This window comes from Ceratotherium simum, chromosome 18 (genome assembly GCF_057802395.1).
Source record: "Ceratotherium simum simum isolate JZ-2026a chromosome 18, ASM5780239v1, whole genome shotgun sequence".
Taxonomy (NCBI): Eukaryota; Metazoa; Chordata; class Mammalia; order Perissodactyla; family Rhinocerotidae; genus Ceratotherium; species Ceratotherium simum.
The window spans coordinates 28,574,642-28,599,147 of record NC_141917.1 but is presented as its reverse complement, the minus strand read 5'-3'; the positions used below and the strand labels follow the sequence as shown (position 1 = coordinate 28,599,147).

Sequence of the window (24,506 nt, the reverse complement as noted above, 5' to 3'; positions counted from 1 at the left end):
ACAAAATTCTATGTCCTAGGATGCTGGAGAATATATAGCTGTTCATCAGCAGAGACTTAGTAAATAAAACATATGGAGACTTCCATCTTCATCTCAAACGTGCAAAAAGCTTGGAAGTTGTCACTCCCATTCTTACAACAAGATGAAGTTGGACAAACTGAAAACCAATGACTTTTCTTGAATCCATCAGAGAAGTGAGGTTGCAGAGTGAATTGTCACTCTAAAATCTAGAGACACAGGCACACCCTGAGAGTCACAACCAAGACCTGCTTAACCTGGAGTGGAAGCCACCAGAGCCATAACTGGTAGGAACACTTAAATGGTAATTTTGACAAATTGTGGACACTGAGTGTGGACTAGTGTGAGAATGAGAAACTCCCTGGTTGCCACAGTCTTAGGAGGATCTCGAACTCTTATGGGTTGTACCTACAGGAATGCCGCCAGGTTTCCAAGGTGAAGATCCCTTTGCTGCTCTGGCTGGCGGAGTGGAAGCATAATCACTGTGAAATATGCTCAGAGCCTTCACTTTAACAAAAATCTATTCTCCAGGGTAAATGACTTTGCCAGAGCCCTACATCAATGTGTAAATGACATTCCTCCCCTCCCAGCCCCCTCTAGCTTTCGTGTCCTATCTAAGGGAGAAAAAAAAGAATGTAGTCAACAGCGATAAGGGCTTCAAAGAAACAGATTGGAAAAATTGCAGCCAAAGAAGGGAGTTTGGGAATTATTTTTTAAGTTACACTATTGGAGAAACGCTTGTGAAGGTCACAGTCCAGAGACACAGGCTCACTAAAAGACTGAGATCTAATCATAAGATTTTAGGACTCTAGCAAAATAAAACAAATTACAGCTGAAAGAGCTGCCAGACCCTGATAAGAACAAGTTCTTAGAGAAGCCCTAAAAAGACAGGGGACACAAAAACAAGGACGCTAGAGGAATTTGAATCCTCTGACACCTACAGCTACAGCAAACATTAAGCACATCCTACCCCCTAACCAGATTAACATAAAACCTTATACCGAAGGCTTATTTACCTCAGGTCCTGTTACCCAATGCTTCATGGCCAGCTTTCATCAAAAGGTTGCAAGGGATGTTAAAATGATAGGAAAAAATACACACAATCTGAAGAGACAAAGCAAGCATCAAAACCAAACTCAGATATTGGAATCATCAGACAATTTAAAATAACTATGATTATTGTTAAGGACTCTACTGGAAAAAGTAGACATTATGTAATACCAAACGGGTAATGTAAGCAGAGAGATGGAAACTCTAAGAAAGAATCCAAAGGAAGTGCTAGACATCCAAACACTATAATGGAAATGAAGACTGTCTTTGATGGACTCATCATTATACTGGACACAGCTTAGGAAAGAATCAGTGAGCTTGAAGACAGGTAATAGAAACTTCACAAACTAAAATGCAATGAGATAAAAAGAGTGGGAAAAACACATAACAGAACCTCCAAGAGCTATGAACAATTTTAAAAGACGTAATATATGTGTAACTGAATACCAGAGGGAGAAGAAAAAACAGAGCAGAAATATTTGAAGTAATAATGGCCAAGAACTTTCCAAAATTAAGTAACATATATAATGGAATATTATGAAAGAATTAGAAAAGATGACTCAGATCTATATTTTTTTTGCATAAAAAGCTACATTTTTACATGAAAAGCTATATTATTGACTATATGCAGTTTTTTAAATGACACATATAAACACAAATAAACATATGTAAAAATAGATTTCTGAAAGAGTCTTTACTAAAATGTAATGGTCAGATTTGTTGTGATTTCTATTTTCTTCCATATGCTTTTCTAGGCTTGAGTGTGTTTTAACAAAAAGTGTATATTGTATTATGATAATCAGGATAAATGTTTTTCCTTTTAAATAAAGGAGACACAGCTTCTCACTTTGAAGCTATTCATAACGCAGCGTTTTACTTCCCCTCCCCAGGCAGCCCCTGATGTTGCTGGGTGCCTCTCACCATAAGCATCTCTAAACTTACAGCCCAAGAAAAATCTCAAGTCAAAGAAGCTTGCAGCCCGAAGTGTTCACAAAGCCAAAATTGATCACTGCCCAGTGGAGTTGAAGGACATACACCAGACCTCAGGAACTCAACATTTTCTCACATCATCCAACAGCATGACAGATTGGGCACCCCAGGATGAGGCTGTGTTGCCACTGGCCTCGCTGACATGGGTCATTCCCATAGCAATTGACTAGCCAGATCACATAACCCCTCCCTACAGTCCCTAAAGCAGAATGGGTTGGAAGCTTGGAGCCCACAAAAAAGAGGACAATTTACATCAAATTTAAAACACTCTCTGTGCTTACCTGGTGCCCTTGCCTCCTGTGGGCATTTGGGGTAAAATGTTGTTTCCCAGATGTTGGCAGAGGATGTGACCACACCAATTGTCCTCCCTGCAGGGTAATACAAGAAGTCCACCTTGTATGGTGTTCACCCATCCCTACCCCCTTACCCCCTAGGTCCAAATGCCTTTGTCACTGGCCCCCTTAGGCACTGCCATGCAAGGGCACATTGACTTCAGCTCTGCAGCAGTTGGAAACCTGGAAGGGGTGTATTCATAGCAACCTGGACGAATCTTAAAAACATGGCTCTAACGAAGAAAAGGAAAAAAGGACATCTATTTACCATATAATTAATTACCATTTAATTAAAAATGCACTCACTCCAAATAATATACATTTTACACGAATACATACCAACAAAAAGATATATATTAAACACACTAAATAGTTACCTATGGCAATTACAGGTCGGGGGAGGCAGGAGTGACAAACGGGAATTTAGGAAATTAAAATATAATAAAAATAAAGCACCCTAACTCCTCAGCTCTCAACCTCTTGTCCTATGGGGACACCCAAAGGAATGCACTGCTGTCCAGAGCCTTCCCTAGCTATTTGGTGCCCCTTCTTTTTCCCCATGGAGTACCACCTTCCCCATTAGTCCCTCTTCTCTTTCTCTAAGACTCCCAAAACCAGTACCAATTTCTTTATCCATTCAGTTCATGCATATCCTCCTTCTCTCTCTCTTACTCCCACCCCTCTTCTCTCAACCTCTGATCTTTCAACTATATCTTGACCCTTCTCCCACACTCATCACCTCCCTCCTGCAGAGAGAAGCCCACCCTGATGTGATGCTGATGGAACACAAAAGTAACAAAACTAATCCAGAAGGCTTTTGCTTTGCCTGACTGCCTTCTTTCTCTTTTCTCTCTCCCTCTCTCCTCCTTCCTCCTCCCCCGCTCCCTTTCTCTTTCTGTTCCCTTAAGGCACTGGAAGCTCTGGGCTTGTTGGAAGTGGCGGCAGTAACCACTCCAGGACTCTCCTCTAGAGCTCCTCCCCTTCCATTTTAATCTCAAAGTCCAGCCTTTTGGCAATCAGTTGGAGCCCTTCCTCTGATCTGCTCCCACAGGGATTTGCTTCCTGCCTGGGAGAGATGACTCCAGCCTGGAGACATTTGCTGAGAGCTTTGTGCCTGGAGACCTCCTGTCCCAGGATCCCCAAGATGCGCCTTTCCTTGAGCCGTGAGTGGAAACCAGGGGCATGTGGGTCAACAGAGGGTCAGCGAGAGGCAAAGGGCTGAGCTCTGGAGACTGTTGCCTGGAATTCTGGAATGTTTGACCTAGATGGGTCTTAGAGACAGGTCATCTAACACAGCGGTTCTCACCCTGTCAGATCCAACGCCCTCCTCTCATGTCCAATATTTCCTAATTCATCCTTTTGTCCTGAAATGAAATTCATGGGTAATAAAACCTGACTATACAGTTTCAAAATAAAAACAATGTGATATCTTAGCTGTAATATAAAGAAGAATTAAAAAGAAAGCCACTCAAAATAAAGTATTAACTTCAATGTATAGATACTCAAGGATGACTACTTTAAAAGACATAAAGCATCCTTACAAATTTCCACCACGCCCCCAGAAGGTGGTACCATCCCCTCAATTACCGACAAGGAAACTGAGAGAAGTACAGTCATTTCCCCAGAGACACCCAAGAAGCCAGGACTAGACCCTGAGCCCTCTTCCTCCACTCAGACTCTCCTCTCTCTCCAGCAGGAACAGACTATGCGAGGAGACTGGTGGGGAGGAGGGCAGAAGGGGCAGCCAGTGGTGGCTTTGTGTATTACATCCCAGGCGCCTGCGATTTTCACATGTATCTTGTTTCAGTCATCACCAATTTCCCTCATGCAAACACGAGCATAAGTAGCTGTCTGCACGCTTATGCACCATAGTGGGACCCTGTGCCCCACAGGCCCTCTAGGAAACCCTTTTCCGTTGCCCATTATGATTAATTTTATCTTCGTTTTCTTCTCATCTTTCTTTTACCTCTTTCCTTCCTTTCTCTCATATTTGTCTTTTATCCTGCTGACAATTTCAATTCTTTGAAATTTAATACATGTCTTTAAATGATTATCTCCCTTCATCTTCAACTGAATTTGTTAGTGAGTATTATTATTCCACTTCACAGATGAGGAGACAGAAGAATAAAGTATAATTAAGAAATTTGGCCAAAGGCAGAAACATAGAAGTGACAACTTGGGGTTCAAAGCCAGGTCTGTCTGACTTCAAAGTCAGAGTGATTCCACCAGGCCCTCTCTTACCCACTCTTCTTCCAATCCTGTTGGATTTCTCTTTTCCCTCCATCTTGGGTCTTTTGCCAGAACACCATTTAACCATTTCTGAGAAGGAGCTAGCTAGAATTATACTCAGGATCTCATGCTCAGTAAAGAGGACACTATACAGTTGTTGACAAAGCAAGAGAAAATGCCCTCTCTGCCACCCCCTTCTCCTTTCCTACCCTAACCCCTCATGGTTGTGGAGCTGGGCTGATGGTGGTAGCAAGTGTCTTAGAAATGGGAGGTGAGGCTTGATGCCTAGAGATCTTGATCAACTCACTGGGGACTCCTTAACGTAGCTCCACCAAGGAAACCTCGGAGGAGAAGTAATCTTGCAAACCCATGCCATGAAGACATGAACGTCACACTCTTGACCTAGCCTTTCAAAAGCCTGTGGGGCTTTATTTCTACTTTTTTTTTTTTTTTTTTTGTGAGGAAGATCTGCCCTGAGCTAACATCTGCCAATCCTCCTCTTTTTGCTGAGGAAGACCGGCCCTGGGCTAACATCCATGCCCATCTTCTGCCACTTTATACGGGACGCCTGCCACAGCATGGCCTGACAAGCGGCGCTTTGGTGCACGCCCAGGATCTGAACTGACAAACCCCGGGCCACCGCAGCAAAGCACGCACTTAACCGCTTGCACCACCGGGCCAGCCCCTCTACTTTCTTACCTACTGTACCTAGATATATGCCTGCTTGTGTTAGTTCATTCAAACACACACTTACTGAACACAGCTTTCTTAAGAACCACTGTGTGCAAACTATACATTCAATCAAAAGTATCTGAGCACCTACTATGCACCTGTACCACAGACAGAGCCACAGTGAGCAAAACAGAACCCCTGCCCCTATGTATCCCAGTGGGGGAGACTGAGACTGAACAGATACACAAGTAAATATGTAAAAAACATTCAGTAGAGATGCATGCCATGAATAAAACCAAATCAGGGTGAGGGGATAGAAAAATAAAATGGGGGTGTGGGGAGGGACTGTGTTAGATAGGGAGATCACCTGGTGTTAAGTGTTGTCAGATACACAAAAATAAATACACCCCAATCCTTGTATAACACCTACATATACTGGATAATATATGTGTGTGCAAAGGATTCAGCCTTGCCTATGTTTGACATACACAATCCCTTTGGGCTAAATATGTACACAAAGTTATAGAAGCAATTTGTTCTCAGTATAAAAGAGTGGAGAAAATATCTCAGCAGTGCCTTCTGTCTTACTAATTAGCTAACAATTATTAAATGTATAACCTTTCCCGGGAGGTGGGGTATGTGCTTAAAAGTACCACTTTCCAATCATCTGCCTTCACTCCCACAAGGAGGGCAAACGGTTGGCAAATAATGCTTATTTCCAGCTGAGAAACTTCCCAAGACTCATACAACTCCTTTTCTCAGAAAAAATCAAACTTAGCCCTAAAGGGCCGTCTCCCACCTGCACCACCAAGCAGTCCTCACTGCGGTCTGCAGGAGTGATGTGACCCTGCAAAGGGCCAGGAGGGTGGCCTCAGAGAAGGCCTGCTCCCAAAAGCGCCAAAAGGAAGCATGGCCTCACTAGCCCCGGAATCAGGCAGAGCTCTCACTTGTGGACCACAGCAACCAACCTTGCTTTACTTAAGCAAAAGAGCATTTATTGGAGGGAGATGGAGGGAGGGAAGGAGCTGAAAGAATCAACAAGAAAGGGAGGAGGTGGGCAGGATTGGGCACGAAGAGAAGCCGGGGAAAGTCCCGCAGGAGTAGCAGTAACTCCTGGCAGGAACAGCCTCATAAGCATGTCATGGCTCTGATGAGGGCCTCCAGCTATTCTTTCCATCCTGGTCATTTGCTCAAGACCTCAAGTCCTAAAGAGAGGACATCTCATTCACCCAACAGAGATCTCACACCCATCCCTTGGTTTCCCCAGTAGAAGGCAGCCACCTGGTATTATTACCCTATACCTCAAAGCACACAGTTTGGCAGAGGCAGTTCCCCACAGAGAGATTAGGGTGCTATTGATCATGGTGGGGGGATTAGATGACACTCAATAGCAATGACGACTGTCCTCCATAACTTCCGACGGACTGAAGAACAGTTTATGAAGGGAGAAAGATCTACTCTCCAGTCTGGGAGCTCCGACTCAATGGGAAACAGATGGGAAAGAATTTCTCCCCAACCAACCACTGCCCCTCACTTATCCAGACCTCAGCTTAGTCTCAACAGGCCTCCATGGGAGGAGGCATCTCAAGCCCTAAACCCTTGGGGGGCCCTCAAAACTCCAAATACCTCACATTTAATCGTCATTGCCTCTGCTCTAAGTTGAATGATAAAATCTTCCTTTCCTAACTCATTGGCTATCTGATTTATTAAACGAGATACCCAAAGTGACAAGTGTATGTGGGCCGCCAGCACAGCATGGCTACTAACAGAGCCATGTAGGTCTGGCGCCCAGGAACTAAACCTGGGCCGCGGAAGCAGAGCACAGGGAACTTAATTGCTAGGCCACCAGGGCTGGCCCTGTGACAATTCTTTTTAAGTTAAGTAAAATGCTATGCAGAAATAAAGCATAATTAGCATTTTAATAAATCACTTTAATGTTCTATCAACTGTGTCCATTATGTGTTTTCAAATATTTTACAACTTATTTTTAATTTGAAAGAATAAGGAAGCCCTTGATGAACACTTTCTCTGTGCTGAAAGCTAGTCCTGGGTGTTAGAAAAATCTTTACCAGTACAAAGAGAATTTCTCCTGGAATTTTTAAATGCCCACAAAAATTAATTTTTCTCACTTAACTTGCCCAACATATTTTCACTTTTTGATACTATAATTTTGGGGGAAGAAAACAAAGTTAAGGTGACTTGTCTGCTATAAAACTCTATGAGAATTAGGCAGCTGGAAAATCAAACCCAGTTATCCACTTGGCACTTATTATACAAGGGTGGTGGTGTTCTCCAAATTGAATGCCATCTTTAAATGTCTTGAGTTGTCCAGGTGAATTGAAGTGGAAATTGGTGAATTGGATGCAATCATTAGCTGTCGTCTGTTTGGCATCAGGCCTAAAAAGGCAACATCAGACTAGTTAAAATGATAAAAAAAAGAAACAAAAAAAATTCCTCTACAGAAATAGACCTGGGATTCAGTTTTATTAATCCAGATCCCTGTTATCCCTTCCCTGACTTCTCTTGTCCCTATCTTCCTCCCATGCACATATAGCCCCTGTGCATGCACAATCAAACAGTCATGTGCACACATGCCCACACACAATTTCCAAGAACCCAAGAGAAGCTTTATTAACCCCCAACTCTTATGTTGTCCTCAAAACATAGGCTATTTTGAATAAAGAATGAAAGCAATTCTGGTAAATGATGAAAACCAGGGGACTTCTGTTTCTTTTTGTCCATCAATTATTATTATTATTACTATTATTTTTGAGTGGATTGTTTAGTGAGAGGGGAGGTATGAAAGGCAATAGACTTTTGAAATGTTATCTAGATTTATTTCACTTATTGCCTAATTTTCCCACTTGCTTGCTATCCATCTTTATTCCTTCCTTCCTGAGGACAAGATTTTTTGTATCCCATTTGAAGCCCTCATTCCACCATCATATTTCTATCAGTTTGATGAATGAATGAATGAATAAACCTGCCTCATTGGCTTAAAATTCAGGCTTTTCTTTATCAAATCTTTCTCTCCAACTCTCTTCCCCCTCCAGCCTACTCTCATAGTTCCTATAACCTTGGAGTCAAGAGACCTCACAGCCTCCTCAATGGGCAACTCCAATTTTGCAGAGTGGAAAGTGAGACTGAAGAATAAAGGGAATTTGAATTCTTAGAAACACTCAGAATTTTTTTTCCCCTCTCAGAAGAGCAACTAATGTAGAGAGACACAATGAAAAGATTTTCAGAAGGTGAAATTCTCAGAAAACTTAAGCTATCATTTTTTTGTCATTTCTATGCGTGGAGAGCCAAAAGCCACTTGCTTTTAAAGTAAAAGCAAATTAATGACATTAGTGATTATTTAGAGCAGAAAAGTGAATATCTCTTTGAAAGAAAATATATTCAGAGCTGTTAGTTTCCAGCTTCATTTAAAATCATAATTGTTCATTGTGTTTCTCGGGACTCTGACTCCATGGCCACACAAAACACCAGCATTTCATCCAGGGATTCAAATCTTCATGCTGAATAAGAGACGTCATTTCCTCAGCTCTCTCCACCTGTAAAATTATCTCAACACTGACCTTTAATCTTCAAAATCAGCAGCATTGTTTTCCAAGAGTACTTATAAGGTGTCTAGACATCTCTGCCAGCTCTGATATTCTTTGATTCCATTATTCATCCCACTGAGAGGTCAAAATCTGTGCTGGAAGGGGAGGAGGAAGGTGGCAATGAATAAGCGAAAGATACTAGGCTAGGAGTCAGAAACTTGGAGTTTCGCTCTTGTTCTGCAGCTAACTAGCTTAGTAACCTTCCACAATTTAATTTACCACTTTAGGCTGGCTTTCTCATCTATAAAATGAGCATTTTGACAAAAAAAAAAAAATTCTAAGGTCCCTTCCAACTCCAAATAATGATTCCTCTGGCTTAGTGTATCTTTGCTTTGTCGTGGTCTTGTGTTTTCTTGGTCTTTGTGTTGCTGTGTTGTTTTTTGTTTGTTTGTTTGTTTGCTGAGGAAGATTCACCCTGTGCTAACGTCTGTTGCCAATTTTCCTCTTTTTTTGCTTGGGGAAGATTGGCCCTGAGCTAACATCTGTGTCAATCTTCCTCTATTTTGTTTGTGGGTTGCTGCCACAGCATGGCTGACGACTGGTATAGGTCCATGTCTGGGATCCGAACCCACAAACCCGAGCTGCCGAAGCTGAGTGCGTCGAACTTAACCAGTACACCATGGGGCAGGCCCTGTGTTGCTGTGTTTGGAAGAAGGTTTTTTCTACCAGATCGATTTGCACGTATTTGTTAATATAGTACATTGCCTAGTAACTCTCCTCATTCCCTACAAGAATAGTCAACGGCCATTCATTCCTCGTTTATTGAGAGCCAACCCAGTACCAGGAACTGGGATAGACACTGGGATTCAGGCACTAGGCAGCTCAATGCCTTGAAAGCACCTCTATTAACAAAGAGGAGATATTCCAGCAACACACTGCACTGGCAGAAGTTTAGTCAACTGAAAAGAGAATTGTCGTTAACATGGGGGATGGGGGAGGAGCTTCCCAAGCTTGTGAAGGACTTTGGCATGAGAAACCATGACTTCCCTCAACATCCTCTATGCCTTTCCCGACTAGATTCAACAAGAACTATCTTTTTTTTCTCCAGAAAATTAATTTTCGAGATACTCCAGTTTTTAAATCCAAACTAAAGGCTGATTTAAATGATTTTTTTAACTAATAAAATTGCCTAAGGACCTTGATTCAGGTTAACTATGGGTGATTTATACAAACGTGCCTGTGTGATGTTTACTTGAGGATCCTAACTCACTTCACTTTTCCTAGGGGCTTTCTGGATGTCTGTAACCAAGCTTGGTCTTCACACAAAACCCACAATGCCTCCGTGTGACTTCACACCTGAAAGATACCAGGTAAGTGTCAGAACTTTAGGAAAACCCAAAAGAAGTGGTTCTTCTTAAAAGTGCTAAATTGTTTCCTCAAGAAGGACCCACAAATAGCCCTGCCTGCCACTGAGCCATCCCATCCCAGATATTTTCTCATTCAAGTCCTTGGGAGCATCTGAACCCTCTTACTCTATTCAATACTATTGTATGAATTGGTGTGCATATGTGTGAGAGAGATACAGAGGCAGAGGCAGAGACAGAGACAGAGACAGAGAGACACAGAGAGTACAAGAAAGCGACTACTCATGACAATATATGTATCACAGCAATATAGATATAGATATACACACACACAAACACATATATCACAAATGGGATGGCACACATTTGCTTTTGAAAATGTTGTTCTGATTTTGACTGTCTCATATAGCAACACATGATCTGACCCTCCTGAGTCCTCCACCAAAAAATATAAAGTTATCATTTTGCTCTCAGGCTAGTAAAGATTGGGTTCTCAATCTCCCTCTGTCTCTCTCTCCAACTCCTTTACTCTACATAATACTCATAGGTTAGAAACTGCAGAATCAATAAATAGTCAGGAGGGACCCACAAAGAAGAGAAGTATAGGACAGAGGTTTGATAATTAAAGACACGAACACCACCAGCACTTCATTTTTTTATTCTCAAAAAAACAAAGCAGACATTACTTCAGACATTTACTTCCAAAGTGTTTTTTTTCCCCCCACAGCTAAAATCAACTCAAAGCCAAGGCTTTTCATTGAGAGGTGGAAATTTCAGCCCCTTTCTTCATGTTTGATCTAGAAAGGGATTGAAGGGCCACATTAATCATTTCCTCTACTTGAGAGCAAGGGCCTTGGTGTCCCGCGAGGAGGACATTGAGCAAATACTCCTGCCATAAGCGTAGGCAGCAGCTCTATGCTGGGTCAGTAGAGAGGCGAGGCACGGCCATACTGACCTGCTGTTGATCTTGTAAGAAATGTGGAGATGAGGCAAAGGAAGATTTTAAATACTTAAATCTTGCCTATCTACAGTCCCTTGCCTATAACCGTGTCCTGGAGATCAACAAGCAACATCTTTCTCCTGTGCTGACGGCGTATTTTCAGGAGCCTTTGTTGCTCCACCAGGGTCACATGGAGTGGCTATTTGATCATGAGGGAAACAGATACCTGGATTTCTTTTCTGGGATTGTCACTATCAGTGTTGGTCACTGCCACCCGTAAGTATCCTTAAAATTCCGGGGCTTTCACTCCAGAGGAATATGCGGGAAACAGGCTAATGATCATGTTAGTGATTCAGAACCTTGTTTAATAAAATTCTGTCTCCTTAGGCACATCCCGGTTTATGGCTGACATGTTCTCTGCTATTTCTTGGGTAACAAAAAAATCTTAACATTGTACTTTTTATTTTCTTGACAATTCAAGATTTAGTCATTCTCACTGCACATGCAATGTGGCGTGAACCATGTGATTGGAGTGTTGCTGTGTGTGTGTTTCTCTGCACTGGTAACAGCTTTCCAAAGAGAGGGAATGCACTGAGGAAAAGGCAGAAGGAAGAGAGAGGCAGAAGGAAGAGAGAGGCAGAAGGAAGAGAAAGGCAGGCAGTCCTCAGAGAACACGAGGACAGGTGTTTGGGTACGGACGATGAGAGATGAGAAGTCATTCCTGGCCTGAAGGTCTTCCTCAACTCTGAGTGATGGATGAGGAAAGAAAGAGTGATAAGAGAAAGATGGAACCATAGCTGGAAATTTACATTGGAAATGTGCGGCTCCATTAAACTTGAGATTCCCTGCAACCTTGATCATCAATCCACACACACAAATACATATCCCCAGCGGGTCTTTCTGTGGTCCTTTTGGTTTCCATGCAGCCATCTCATTTTAATGTCTATTCTCACTTGCCTTTAATAATCTTGTCAATAAAACTCACATTAAGTGGGACAAAAATAAAGCAGTAAGTCTAAATAATTTGAAGAGGTTTGGGCCCTTCTGTCAAAGTAGGGGCAAAAGGTCTTTTTTGCTAGCAACTGTCAGGCAGTGAGGAGTGAGTTGGAATTCTAGAGTCTGCCCTCACCTTCTGCTCCCATAGCCTTCTCCTTCCCGTTTCTGTCTTCAGGAGGCACTAGTCCTATTTGAGGTCCCAAGGAGCATGCAAAATAAATTTCAAGTGCAATTTAAAACATAGGCTAGGGGCTGGCCCAGTGGCACAGTGGTTAAGTTCAGCGTGCTCTGCTTCAGGGGCCTGGAGTTCCCAGGTTCAGATCCCAGGCGCAGACCTACACCACTCATCAAGCCATGCTGTGGCAGCGACCCACATACAAAATAGAGGAAGATTGGCAACAGGTGTTAGCTCAGGGTTCCTCACCAAAAAAATAAACACTACAAAAACAAAAAAAATGGGGCTGGCCTGCCGGCGTAGTGGTTAAGTGCACATGCTCTGCTTCAGCAGCCTGAGTGTTCACAGGTTCAGATCCTGGGCGCACACTGACACACCACTTGTCAAGCCACGTTGTGGCCGGGTTCCACATAAAGCAGAGGAAGATGGGCACGGATGTTAGCCCAGGGCTAATCTTCCTCGGCAAAAAGAGGAGGATTGGTATTGGATGTTAGCTCAGGGCTAATCTTCCTCACACACACAAACAAAAAAAAATAGGATAAACACACATGAAAGAAGTAAAGAAAAATGAAGTTGAGAAAAATTTTAACCATTCTCATTGAATCCTTCCAATAATATCCAACATTGTCCCTGTTAATGAACTGCTCTCACTGGCTTCCATGACCTTTGTGCTTCTCCTGATCTCCCTCTGGCCCTTCAACTTGTACCTCTGACCCCTAACTCTGGGTATCTCAGGCTCTTTCCTTAATGCTCTGCTCTTCTCTCTACACTCCCTTATTATTTCCCCCATAGAATCAGTGGCACCCCGTCTCCCCACCTCTGGTCATTTAGTTGCTACATTTTCAGCAGCCTTCCCTAACTCTATTTTTTCAGACTTGGCTCCTCACCACTCTATGATAATAACTCTAATAAACCCAGAGTGAGCACAGGTGCCCCATATTTCCCACAGCCTCCAGGACATCCCCCCACTGCCCTGTGATAGCCCACCACCAGCTGAAATTCAACATTACCAAGACCAAATCTATCATGCTCTCCAAATTCCATTTCTACTCACATATTCATTTATTCAAGGAGCACTTATGAGCCACTTACTCCGTGAAAGTCCTCTTCTAGGAGGTGGATAGCTAGATGACTGACTGTGTTTCTCAACTAATCCTGGGATTTCCCCAATGTTACAGGCAAGAATGTTGAAGTCATCTTTGACTCTTCCTTACCTTTCATTCCCTGTAACCAATCTGATACCAAGGTCTAGCTTTCCTCCCACTGAAATGCCTCCCCTGCTAGCCCCTCTCACTAATTCCCACCAACACCACTCTCCTAGGAGCTTCTTTTCCTCCCACCCCTGGAAGGCTACCGTGCCCTTCTAGCTGGCCTCACTGTTACCGGTCTTCCCTTCTCCATTCTACCCTTCATGTGGCTCTCAGACTTATTTTGCTAAACAATGCTCTTGTCAAGTGTCTCTTCTGTTTAACAATTTATTGATAAGTGAGTTCCATGGAAGACTGATCACAGGAGAAGTTCGTTGGTTAAGGGTCTCACAAGAAAATAAGATTGGAAAACACTTTAAGCTGTATCTCCCTCCTGGGGAGAAACATTGCACATTAGCCTATTAAAAGTACTGACAAGTCCTGCAGTAAAGAAATCTCTTTGACCTGGTATTTCTCAAAAATCATTTAACCACTGAACTGACTTTTTGGGTGTGACAGTCATTAATAACAAACAGAACTGGTGTGTAACCAACTTGAGCAATTGCTGTCCTTTAGATCAAGTTCAAACACCTTGGCCTATCTTTTCAAGGCATTCCAAGTCAGGTCCCACATATCTATCTATTCTTAGCTCCTACTATCCCTCAACATCAACCTTCTGATCCTTCACGGAATGTGGTTTCATAGTTACAAAATATTCATGCATACCGATCACTAATAAGACCCAGATATTGGAATCTCCTTTGAAGGAAAAACTGTTGATCTGTATACATGTGCTTAATGGATCTATAATTCTCTGGAAGCATAAAATGGAAAGACACTCAGGCTTACAACGTCATCTCTATTTTCCAAACTGTTTAAAGAGTAGTTAGTGAGAAAGTCTAGTTAGAAGAAATTCTAAGTTCAAACTCCTTTCTAAACTAGTAACTTCTTTTCTGAAATCCGTAACAGACAATTATTTAGTCTCTTTTTGAACACTTCTCTGGGTGAGGAATTCATTCCCTTTTGAGGCAACGCATCCCATTGCCAGACTCCACTAGTTGTTAGAGAAGCTCTTTCTCGTGTGTGGATGAAATCAGCCTCTTGAAACTCTTTGTGAAACAGCCGTATGTTTGAGTTCAATGTCCAGTGTGTGTGTTCGGAGGGACATGCCCGCTGGCAGTGTGGGTAACTCTGATCTCCTGTTTATCCAGGAAGGTAAACGCAGCGGCACAAAAGCAGCTTGGCCGCCTGTGGCACACAAGTCCCGTCTTCTTCAACCCTCCCATCCATGAATACGCAGAGAAGCTATCCGCGCTTCTTCCTGAGCCTCTAAAGGTATGACACTCCCAGCTCAAAGGGTCAGGAGTCTCACCACCCCCGGGGAGCTGTCGTAGGAAGTGGAACTATTGGCAGGGAATTTGGTCTCTACATTGACCATCTGAAATTAGTGAGCTAATAGCCATATCTGAAAGCAATCAAGAGAAAAGGGGATTTATGAATTGCTAGTGAAACCAGACAATGTTCAGTTCATCATCTCCGACCTCTGCCTCTCCTGGGTCGCTCTCCTCACCACTATGTCTTTGCAGAAATCACTTAGCAGGAGCCCCAGCCCTCCTGACACTCTCCTTTGTGTTCCTCAAGAGGTTTTCATCTCTTTGCTCCATCGCTCCTCTGCAAAGCCATTCGCATTTCTTCTTTTACAAAGAGTGAAGCCATTTTCTTATAAAATTAATATACCATCAAGTGATTTGTTCTAACATGCACTGAGATATTTTTGCTAAATGAGATGTTTTTTGCATCTGAAATGACTGAATTTTTTAACTGAATTGAGATGTTAAAATGTTAGCCAAGCTTTGCACTTCAGGATCCAATGAGTTAATGAATACGTAGTTCCTAGAACAGTGCTAGGTACGTGGTGTTAGCTATTATTATTATTTTACTATATAGTCTAGAAGAGATGAAGAAAGTTGGAATCGCTGCAACCTAAGTTCAGCCCAGGCACGTTCATAGAAGAGCAGAAGCAAGGAAGTCATCGAGCACACAGCACATCCTCCTAGTCCCTGAGACTGGAGAAAGCAGCACCTTTCAGTTCTCCCCTTTCTTTTGGTGAGGATGAGCTGCATTTTTTGTTTGCTTGCTTGTTTTCTCAACATACACACGCACTGAGCAGACAGGCTGGGCTATCCTCTGGGGCTGCAGGATTAGGGAGCCCGCCTTCTCCCAAGCTTTCAGAATCAGGTGTGGTGGTTTAAGTTCAGGAGCCAGGAGACCCAATCCTCGGATCCACTCAGCCACTAACCACTGTGTCCACCTCAGCAAGTCTCCCCGTCTCATCATTTTGCAGAGCATCAAGTAAAGCCAATGAAAGTCCAGAATGTTTCACAACTGGGACAATCCCTGAGCCATCTTTGTATCTCTAGCGCTTAGCAGCTGCTGAATGAAGAGCTGTAGAATTAATATAGCAATTAAATGATGGGGCTGCTGATCTGAAGGGATCTCTCCTTAATAATCAGAGGCTGGAACACACAGTATTTACCAATTTTGAGTTAATTGGATAATAAGGAAAAAATTAAAGTATGAGGCCACATGTCTTCCTTTTCCCTCCAGGTCGTTTTCTTGATGAACAGTGGCTCGGAAGCCAATGACCTAGCCATGCTGATGGCCAGAGCACACTCAAACAACACAGACATCATTTCTTTCAGGTAATCACATCTTGGAATATTCAACTTTAATAACATTGAATCACGCCAGTACTAAATGCTTATCTTTAAAATATAGCCCGGAGAAGAGGGACTTCTCCCAGGAGTATTTTTCTAATTTTAGGTTTTAGCGCAGGATCAGTCAAACGAATTTTATGACTGAATAACCTCATCCAAATTGTCCTGATCCAAGGTGGGGGTCCCTGACTGGTATAACAAACAGCTTGGAGGCCTAGTTATGGCGTCCTATGGAATTAAAGAGAAGGTCACACGACAGCTTTATATCTTTGAAGACATGGTATTGACTATAACATATACCAAGTGGTGAATGACTGGTCTATGCCAATAGAAGCGCATGACTTTACCAGGTGACACTGGGCCCATTTTAATCTCTGTTTATGATAAGGAGCTATACACTTATTTCATAGTGCCAGCTGCACCAACTTTTCACCTTTTATTCTTTTTAAGTTCAGAGGATGCTTATGTAATCCTGTATATTTCTGCTCTTTTGGGTGACTTTTGAGAATCGATAATTTAATAAATTAATTATAAACACTTGATGGCTATATTAGCATTAAAAATAATAGAAAACTAAGAATTTTGCTTACAGTTGCCTCCCTTGGGTAATTTTATATAACACATAAACAGACTCTGATAATAAGGTTTATATGAAAGACAGGCATGACTTACAGTAAAAGTTGATGCAATGAAGAAATAGTCCCATTCTTTCACCTGTCTGGCCATAATTTATGTCTAAATTCAAAAGAATATTTGATTTCCACAAGATTTGATGACCACAGCACATCCAATACTGCCCATCCCATATAAAATGCACATGCAGTGACTATAGGCATGAGCAAGTATTTGCTATCAAAGAACTATGGCAAGAAAGAATTGTGATTGATGCTTTACCTAAATAAACATGCCAGAATATGCATGTCCAGATAAGATCTATTCAAAGCAGTCATGGTGCTACTAGAGTTCAACAAATGTTTGTGTCTCCTCTTTCAAGATATACGACCATCTTTTTGAATAGTCTTAATAGTCCTAAATCCTCGTTTAAGAGCGATTTTGGGGCTGGCCCGGTGGCAAAAGCGGTTAAGTGTGCACGCTCCGCGGCGGCGGCCCAGGGTTTGCCAGTTTGGATCCCAGGTGCGCACTGATGAACCGCTTGTCAGGCCATGCTGTGGCAGGTGTCCCATATAAAGTGGAAGAAGATTGGCATGAATGTTAGCCCAGGGCCAGTCTGCCTTAGCAAAAAGAGGAGGATTGGCAGATGTTAGCTCAGGGCTGATCTTCCTCACAAAAAAAAAAAAAAAAAAAGAATGATTTTGATTTGGAAAATTATCAAAACTCATTTGAAGCCAAGAATGGTGATTAGGGTGATTTATTACTAAATATAACTGTTTCAGGTTCAAAAAGAAACAAAACATGTGTTTCTTATATGCCCAATAAGGTGGCTTACGAGGCACTTAGAGAGGAGTCCCCAAAGACACTGAGCAACAGCTGCATCACAGGGACAAATATTTGGCTTCCCAAGCCAAATATCCCAAATATTTGACTACTTTGACGACTACTCTGAATATTGAATATATAATTTCTGGCATGTTGCTAAAAGATGAGTCTCACTATTTTAGAGTAACAGTGTAGGGCAGGTGCTAAGGTCAGAGTTCTTGGCCAGATGGTCTCCAAAATTCCTTTCACAATTTCAAATCTATGACCCCAGAACAAAAAATAAATAAGTAAATTCACCTAACAGGCTTAGATTTCTTAGAAATCATTGGAGTTGAATATTAATGGTGTTCTATTTCGTCTCCATAGCCTTCAAGGATTTTCTCTTTTGTCCTACTCACTATTCCACAGACCAGTGATCACAGAAAAATTAACTTAATCCCATCCTCCCACTTATTTCATAATAAGTTTTTTCTCTGCAGGGGAGCCTACCATGGATGCAGCCCTTACACACTTGGCTTGACAAATGTAGGGTACTACAAGACGAAAATCCCCATTGGGTCAGGCTGTGAATCAGTAAGTTTTGAGTTTTTTGTCTTATTTCTCTAAAGGCTTCTGGGTATGTGGAATAACGGACCAGATTTTCCAGGTATTAGTATTAGAAACTAATATAAAGCCCATAATTAATCAGGAGCTCAATTTGACTTAATTGAACTGAAGATCATTTGGGGGAAATGTTTCTTAGAAAGGCCTTCAGAGTGTGAGTAATAATTAATGATAGGGGTTTTTTTTATTTGTTGTGCTTTTAAATAAAAACAAGCAAGCTGCAAACAAATGCGTTGAAATTAGTTCTCAGAGCCTTGAATGCATGAAATTTTTAGTCATCCTTGTACTCACCTTCTGTTCTCATCTGCTATACCCACCTTTGCAGCATCTGAATCAGACACCTAATTATGCTTATTCTTTCAGATGCCCTTACCCACCAAACTCTTGAGCAAGTTGTTTCCAGGCTGACACTAAAATCAGTTCCCTTTGTAGAGTGCCCACAAAACTGATTTCTAAGAAAAAAATTATTTCTTCACAGAACAATATTAGGTTTTTGTCCTAAGTGGGGGAGGAGTAAGGGAGGAATCTCAATATCAAATTAAGAACCCCTCTTGCCTTGATTGGTACCATATGCTCCCTTAAATTGACCGTCTTGTGTTCACATTTTGCCAAACTCCTTCTTTTGTCATTTGCAGACAATGTGCCCAGATGTTTTCCGTGGCCCTTGGGGAGGAAGCCACTGTCGAGATTCTCCAGTGCAAACAATTAGGAAATGCAGCTGTGCACCAGGTCCAGCTGGGCAGGGAGGGAGGCATGTGGTGGAAGGTCAGGAGGGGGAAGGAACACGCAGAAAGGCTGAACCATTCCTGGGTGAGCAGATTTGAAAAAATAGGAAAGGAAAAAGCCAAAGGAAACAAAGCTAGAGGGGCCGGCCCCGTGGCGGAGCAGTTAAGTGTGCGCGCTCCACTGCTGGTGGCCTGGGTTCGCATCACTGGCATGCACCAAGGCACCGCTTATCAGGCCACGCTGTGACAGTGTCCCACATAAACTGGAAGAAGATGGGCACGGATGTTAGCTCAGGGCCAGTCTTCCTCAGCAAAAAGAGGAGGATTGGCATGGATGTTAGCTCAGGGCTGACCTTCCTCACAAAAAAAAAAAAAAAAGGAATCAAAACTAGAAAGTGACCCCTCATTGAATCAACATTTCTCAGGCCTGCTACCACTGTACTACCAGAGCATCCATCTGGCTGTTAGGAAAAGCATCTCATGCTCTCAGAGCTAAGCTGAAAACAGCCCATCACCTGGTACTTAATTAAAAGAACTCTATTAGCTCTATTAGCAATAGCTCTGCTATCAATTTTAAAATAAAACGAGGTTGGTGGGATTACTTACCAATCTCAATGGATAAAGGGGGGAGGGAAAAGAATACCTTCAGAAATCTCAACACTCCAGTCAAGAAGCTCCCCAGGGGCTCAGAATGCCAGCCAAAATGAGAGCATCTGTCGCAACAGAAGGCCATTCCTAAAGGCTGCTGACATCTCTTGCAATAGTTTTAAAGGCATTCTCACAAGGAAAGCTTCTAGTTAACAACTGCATTTTTATTTGCATTCTTTACCTACTCTCAACATGAGGGAGACGAGGCATGGAAACAGCGTCTGTTCTTTGCTAACCAGCGAGTCCCCCTCATGCTTGTCATCACAGTGCAGGACCTTTTGAATAACTGCTCCTAAGTAGCTCTGATGGAAAGAACTAAATGCTGCAGCCGAAGGATCTTTAATGGAATAGTATGAGTCACAGGGTTGAGAGGAAGAATGAAAATGGAAATCTTAAAAATCAGCTCTGAAAGGAAGAAAATTCACAGTCATCTTAAAATTCAGGTGGGATAATGGCAAAATGAGGTAGGAGGATGAAAGAAGGAGAATTGGAACAAGATGTTCTGGTCAGAGAACTTAAAACCATGAGGAAGTTTAAAGTTGTAATTCAAACTCTTCATTTTAAAGATGAAGAAACCGAGGTCCATGCCTAGAAGGAGGAGAGCTAGGACTTGACCCCAAGTCCTCTGACTCCAAGGCTAGTGCTCCCACCTATGACCACCTTGTTCACCCTGATGTGCCAGTGGGATGAACTCAGGCTTAAAAATAATTCCTGTTCGGCCGGCCGGGATTGAAGAGACGCGTGAAGTCAGGAGATGTGGACTCTACTCTCAGCTTAAACCATGGTTCAGCCATGAGCAAAAGCTTCATCTTCTGCTTCAGTTTTCTCATTTGTAAAATAGAGATGATAACAGCTTCCCTGTCCCCCTTATCACGGGGCTTCATGAGATCAAGGGAAGAGAGCTTTCCATAGACGAAGGCAGACGACAGCAGTAGCAAGCACAGCCATCCCTGTATACCGTATGTTTATGGCATCAAGAGCTAAAATCAGTTGGACACACCTCACAGACCTCCATCTGACTGCAAAAGCACCAGCCCAGAGCCTAGCAGCGGTAGCACTCAAGAGATGGCCATTTCCTTCCATCCCTGCTCAGTGTCCTTCTCTCTCTCCATCCTCTCTGCCTCCCCCCTCTTTGAGGCCTTCTCCTCTGCCTTAGGCCAACTTGAAAATACCAGAACCCCACGGTCATCTCTCTAGTGGCATCTGGAGGCTAAAGGATAGTGACAGACATACATTTCTGCTTCTCAAAACTGTTGTCTTTGGCATATCTGAAGTCAGCTGTTTTCTTAACTCATATCTTCAAGAGACAAGACAGATACCATATCTTTAAACAGAACTGGAATACAAAAAGGGATTTCAGCCTCCTCTAGTATTTTTAGGAACTAAGAAGTGTTTGGTCTTTGTTGTTAAAAAGTGTGTTCATGCATCCCAACATGTAAAGTACTTTGCATATAGATGTTTCCCGTTCTCAGTTGCTCTTAGGGTTCGTTCACTGGGTGCAGACAGGTGCCAATCTTGGTAGATTTTTCACCTCCAAATTATGTCATCACTTCCTGCATAGGCAGAAGAGGGGTCCTTTTTGTGAGCCTAATAGAGGTGTTTCTGTGGTGGATTTCATTATCTTCCTCCACCTCCTCCTCAGGAATGTTTCTTTCCAAGTGTTCATTCCAGGCCTTGAATTTCAGGTGTAAACTGTGAAGAAATTCACCTCTCAATACCCACTGCCCCCACAATGTTCCAAACCTGGTACTGACCATATCATTCTTCCTCTCCTTTTGCAAGAAAAGTTTCCTTTTCCTTAAAAATTGTTCTTTCTTGGGCCGGCCCCATGGCTTAGCGGTTAAGTGCATGCGCTCCGCTGCTGGCGGCCCGGGTTTGGATCCCAGGTGCGCACCGATGCACCGCTTCTCCGGCCATGCTGAGGCCATGTCCCACATACAGCAACTAGAAGGATGTGCAACTATGACATACAACTATCTACTGGGGCTTTGGGGAAAAAATAAATAAATAAAATTATAAAAAAAAAAAAAATTGCTCTTTCTTGGGGCTGGCCCAGTGGCGTAGTGGTTAAGTTCACACACTCCACTTTGGTGGCCTGGGGTTCGCAGGTTTGGATCCTGGGCGCAGACCTACACACTGCTCGTCAAGCCATGCTGTGGTGGTGTCCCACACACAAAATAGGGGAATATTGGCAACAGATGTTAGCTCAGGGCCAACCTTCCTCACAAAAAGAAAAGGTTCTTTCTTGGTTCCTCGCACCGCTTAACTCTTTCTATACCACCAGCTAAAACAACATTTCCATATCCACTCTATTGCTTGGATAGTATCCAGCAGAGTGTCCACTCTCCAGCCCCATGATGTTGTCATGGTGACATCAAGCACCACATCTCTCCAGAGGCAACCTGACCTGGAGTTACAGCAATGAGCCAATGAAGTAAATGTGAAGTGAAGTAAAAAGCTGATTACGGTCAATGACCCCTCTCGTCACTGAACTTGTGGGCAGTAGGGGAAAAAAATCATGAAAGATTAAAAATGAAAAAAAAAAATCATGAAAAATGAGGTTCAGGCAAAACTTTCTCTTGGTTTGGTTTTGTCTAAGTTTAAGCCATTGAGGTTGATTTTGCTTCACCCTTTGATTTCTCTAGCTACAAATGGGCTTCCTAAATTTCCAAATTAGATCTTTTGAACATATGTCTAATCCATCATTTAGGATCATCCTAAGCTGTTTTCCCTTCCTCTTTTAATAAAAATAGGAAATTTCAATCTCTAGAGGCATAGATTTATTTGTCCACTATATCCTGCCCATCAAACAACATAAGCGATGCTAAAAATGTACTTTCTAGGTTTAGATATCCTTTTCATTACTTCCTTCCTCACTCGCCCAACCCCCAATTCCAACTAATCAAAGATATCAAGTACTTCTGTCAAGCAAGCTTTCCCAAACATCACATATAGCCTAAAAATATGTTTGGGGCCAGGTAGTGTTTGTCCCACTTTTTAATGAAGAGCCGAAATATGAAATATATTTATGCTTCAGTGTTGATGGCAATGACTGAAGCTTTCTATTCCTTATCTCTAGCCTTCAGGAGACAGGGCTACATCCATGCCTCTAAGAAAGCGTTAGGATGGTAGGTAGCCTCCCAGACTGCTTTCACTGTCTCTGGGGCTGGGGTCTTCCATCACATCCACATCTCCCTCTGCATCCCTTCTGCCATCCGTGGATGTGGGTTTAAGTTCAGAGACTATGTGGCGCTGTTTAGAACCAAATTACAGGTGAGGATAAAAATACTGAAGGTTCAGTCACATATGGAAGCAGTCGATCCCGGACCTGCAGTACTCCAGAGGAGAAGGCTTCCTCTCCCTGGCTATAATGGATGAAAATTATCTGGCTCTAGCACATTCCTCTTTGGACTGAATTCTAATTATTCGGTAAACGTATTTACTAACTCTAAGGACTGAGACACTTTGTAGCTTTAAAATTGTACATCAGATTAAGTGGCAATAAAAGGTAAATAGAATTATTTTCAAATAGATTAAATCCACACCCCAGCTACATTTGAATTAAATCTACCTAGCTAAGAGGATGAGTATCCTTAGGTGAAGTAGCTATCTATACCAGACTCAGTGATAGTTCAAGGCATTCCTTCCCAGACGGAAAAGGCTGAAGTGGTTTGTTTATGACTCCGTGGCTATCCTAGTTTCACTACTCAAGCCAAAGTACAAGTCGTTCTGATGGAATGTTCCCCCTTCAGAAATCAGATCTTCATATCCTAGTTTACTGTATTCTGAGGGCCTCTAGTCAATTTACTCATCCTGTTTTCTTTTTTCTATATTTTTCCTCATTCTTCTGGATGCCATTCTCACATCTTCAAATTGTTTGTCTTCTTCAGACTGCTGCCAAGCGAAAGACCAGTATATTGAACAATTCAAAGATAGTCTGAGCACTTCCGTGGCCAAATCAATTGCTGGATTTTTTGTAGAGCCGATCCAAGTGAGTATATTAACCTTACACATTAATCAAGCTCAGTTTTAAATTATCAGAGAGTTTTAACTCATACATTCTAGAGAATTTCAAATTATTTAATCCATCATTGCCATGGCCTTCTCCAAGTTCAATTCATTCTCTTGGTCCCCTTGAAAAAAAAGGGCCCTTGACTTCGATTGACCTTGAAAAAACCATCTCCTGTGTTCCCAGACTGAATAGATAGAGACATGAAACTACCGAATTCCTAAAATTCTAAACAAAAGGAAATCCCAGCAATTTTTAGTTGCTTAACACTCACACTGTCAGGGGGAGCCTTTCTTCAATCTTACCACGTCCTCTTCTGTTGTTAGTGCTGCCAAGTTGATTCCAACTCACAGTGGCCCTGTGTATAGGAGGGCGGAACCCTGCTCCATCTTTTTGCGCCATCCTCTCACCTTCCGGCACCATATCAGACAATGCTCCACTGCTGTTCATAGGGTTTTCTTAGCCAATTTTTTTTGGAAGTGCGTGGCTAGGTCTTCCTTCCTAGTCTGTCTTAATCTGGAAACTCCACTAAAACCTGTCCACGATGGGTGACTCTGCTGGTGTTTGAAACACTCATGGCATAGCTTTCAGCATCACAGCAACACACAGCCACCACAGTATGAAAACCAACAGATGGGTGGTATGGTTGCCTGACCAAGAAATGAACCCGGGCCACGATGGTAGGAGTGCCAAATCTTAACCACCAGACCACCAGGGCTGGCTACCAAGTCCCCTTAACCTATGTTTTTTCTAATCTCAGAAGAGAATAAACATTTGCATCCTTTTCCCAAAAGATATGGCATCAGAGTTTACCCATAGTTGAAACAGTTCTAGAGACTACTTTAAAAACTGCTAGTATTACTAATGCT

General features: G+C 42.5%; 1 protein-coding gene across 5 annotated transcripts in view; it reads left to right on the top strand.

Annotated features, from left to right (window-relative positions):
* The first annotated feature begins 2,989 nt into the window (after window positions 1-2,989).
* The window catches only part of AGXT2 (alanine--glyoxylate aminotransferase 2), a 38,415-nt gene continuing 16,898 nt past the window's right edge, over window positions 2,990-24,506 (top strand). For 2 of the 5 annotated variants that reach the window (XM_087443023.1, XM_087443020.1), the window contains exons 1-8: window positions 2,990-3,541; window positions 10,106-10,206; window positions 11,232-11,416; window positions 14,710-14,833; window positions 16,106-16,200; window positions 18,132-18,225; window positions 18,891-18,984; window positions 23,519-23,619. In XM_087443023.1, the coding sequence (XP_087299149.1) occupies window positions 3,466-3,541; window positions 10,106-10,206; window positions 11,232-11,416; window positions 14,710-14,833; window positions 16,106-16,200; window positions 18,132-18,225; window positions 18,891-18,984; window positions 23,519-23,619 (870 nt within the window). In that variant the 5' untranslated portion in view covers window positions 2,990-3,465. Of the gene's footprint in view, window positions 3,554-10,099; window positions 10,207-11,231; window positions 11,417-14,709; window positions 14,834-16,105; window positions 16,201-18,131; window positions 18,226-18,890; window positions 18,985-23,518; window positions 23,620-24,506 lie in introns of all 5 variants that reach the window. The other 3 variants (XM_087443021.1, XM_014781581.2, XM_087443022.1) reach the window with 3 other exon arrangements.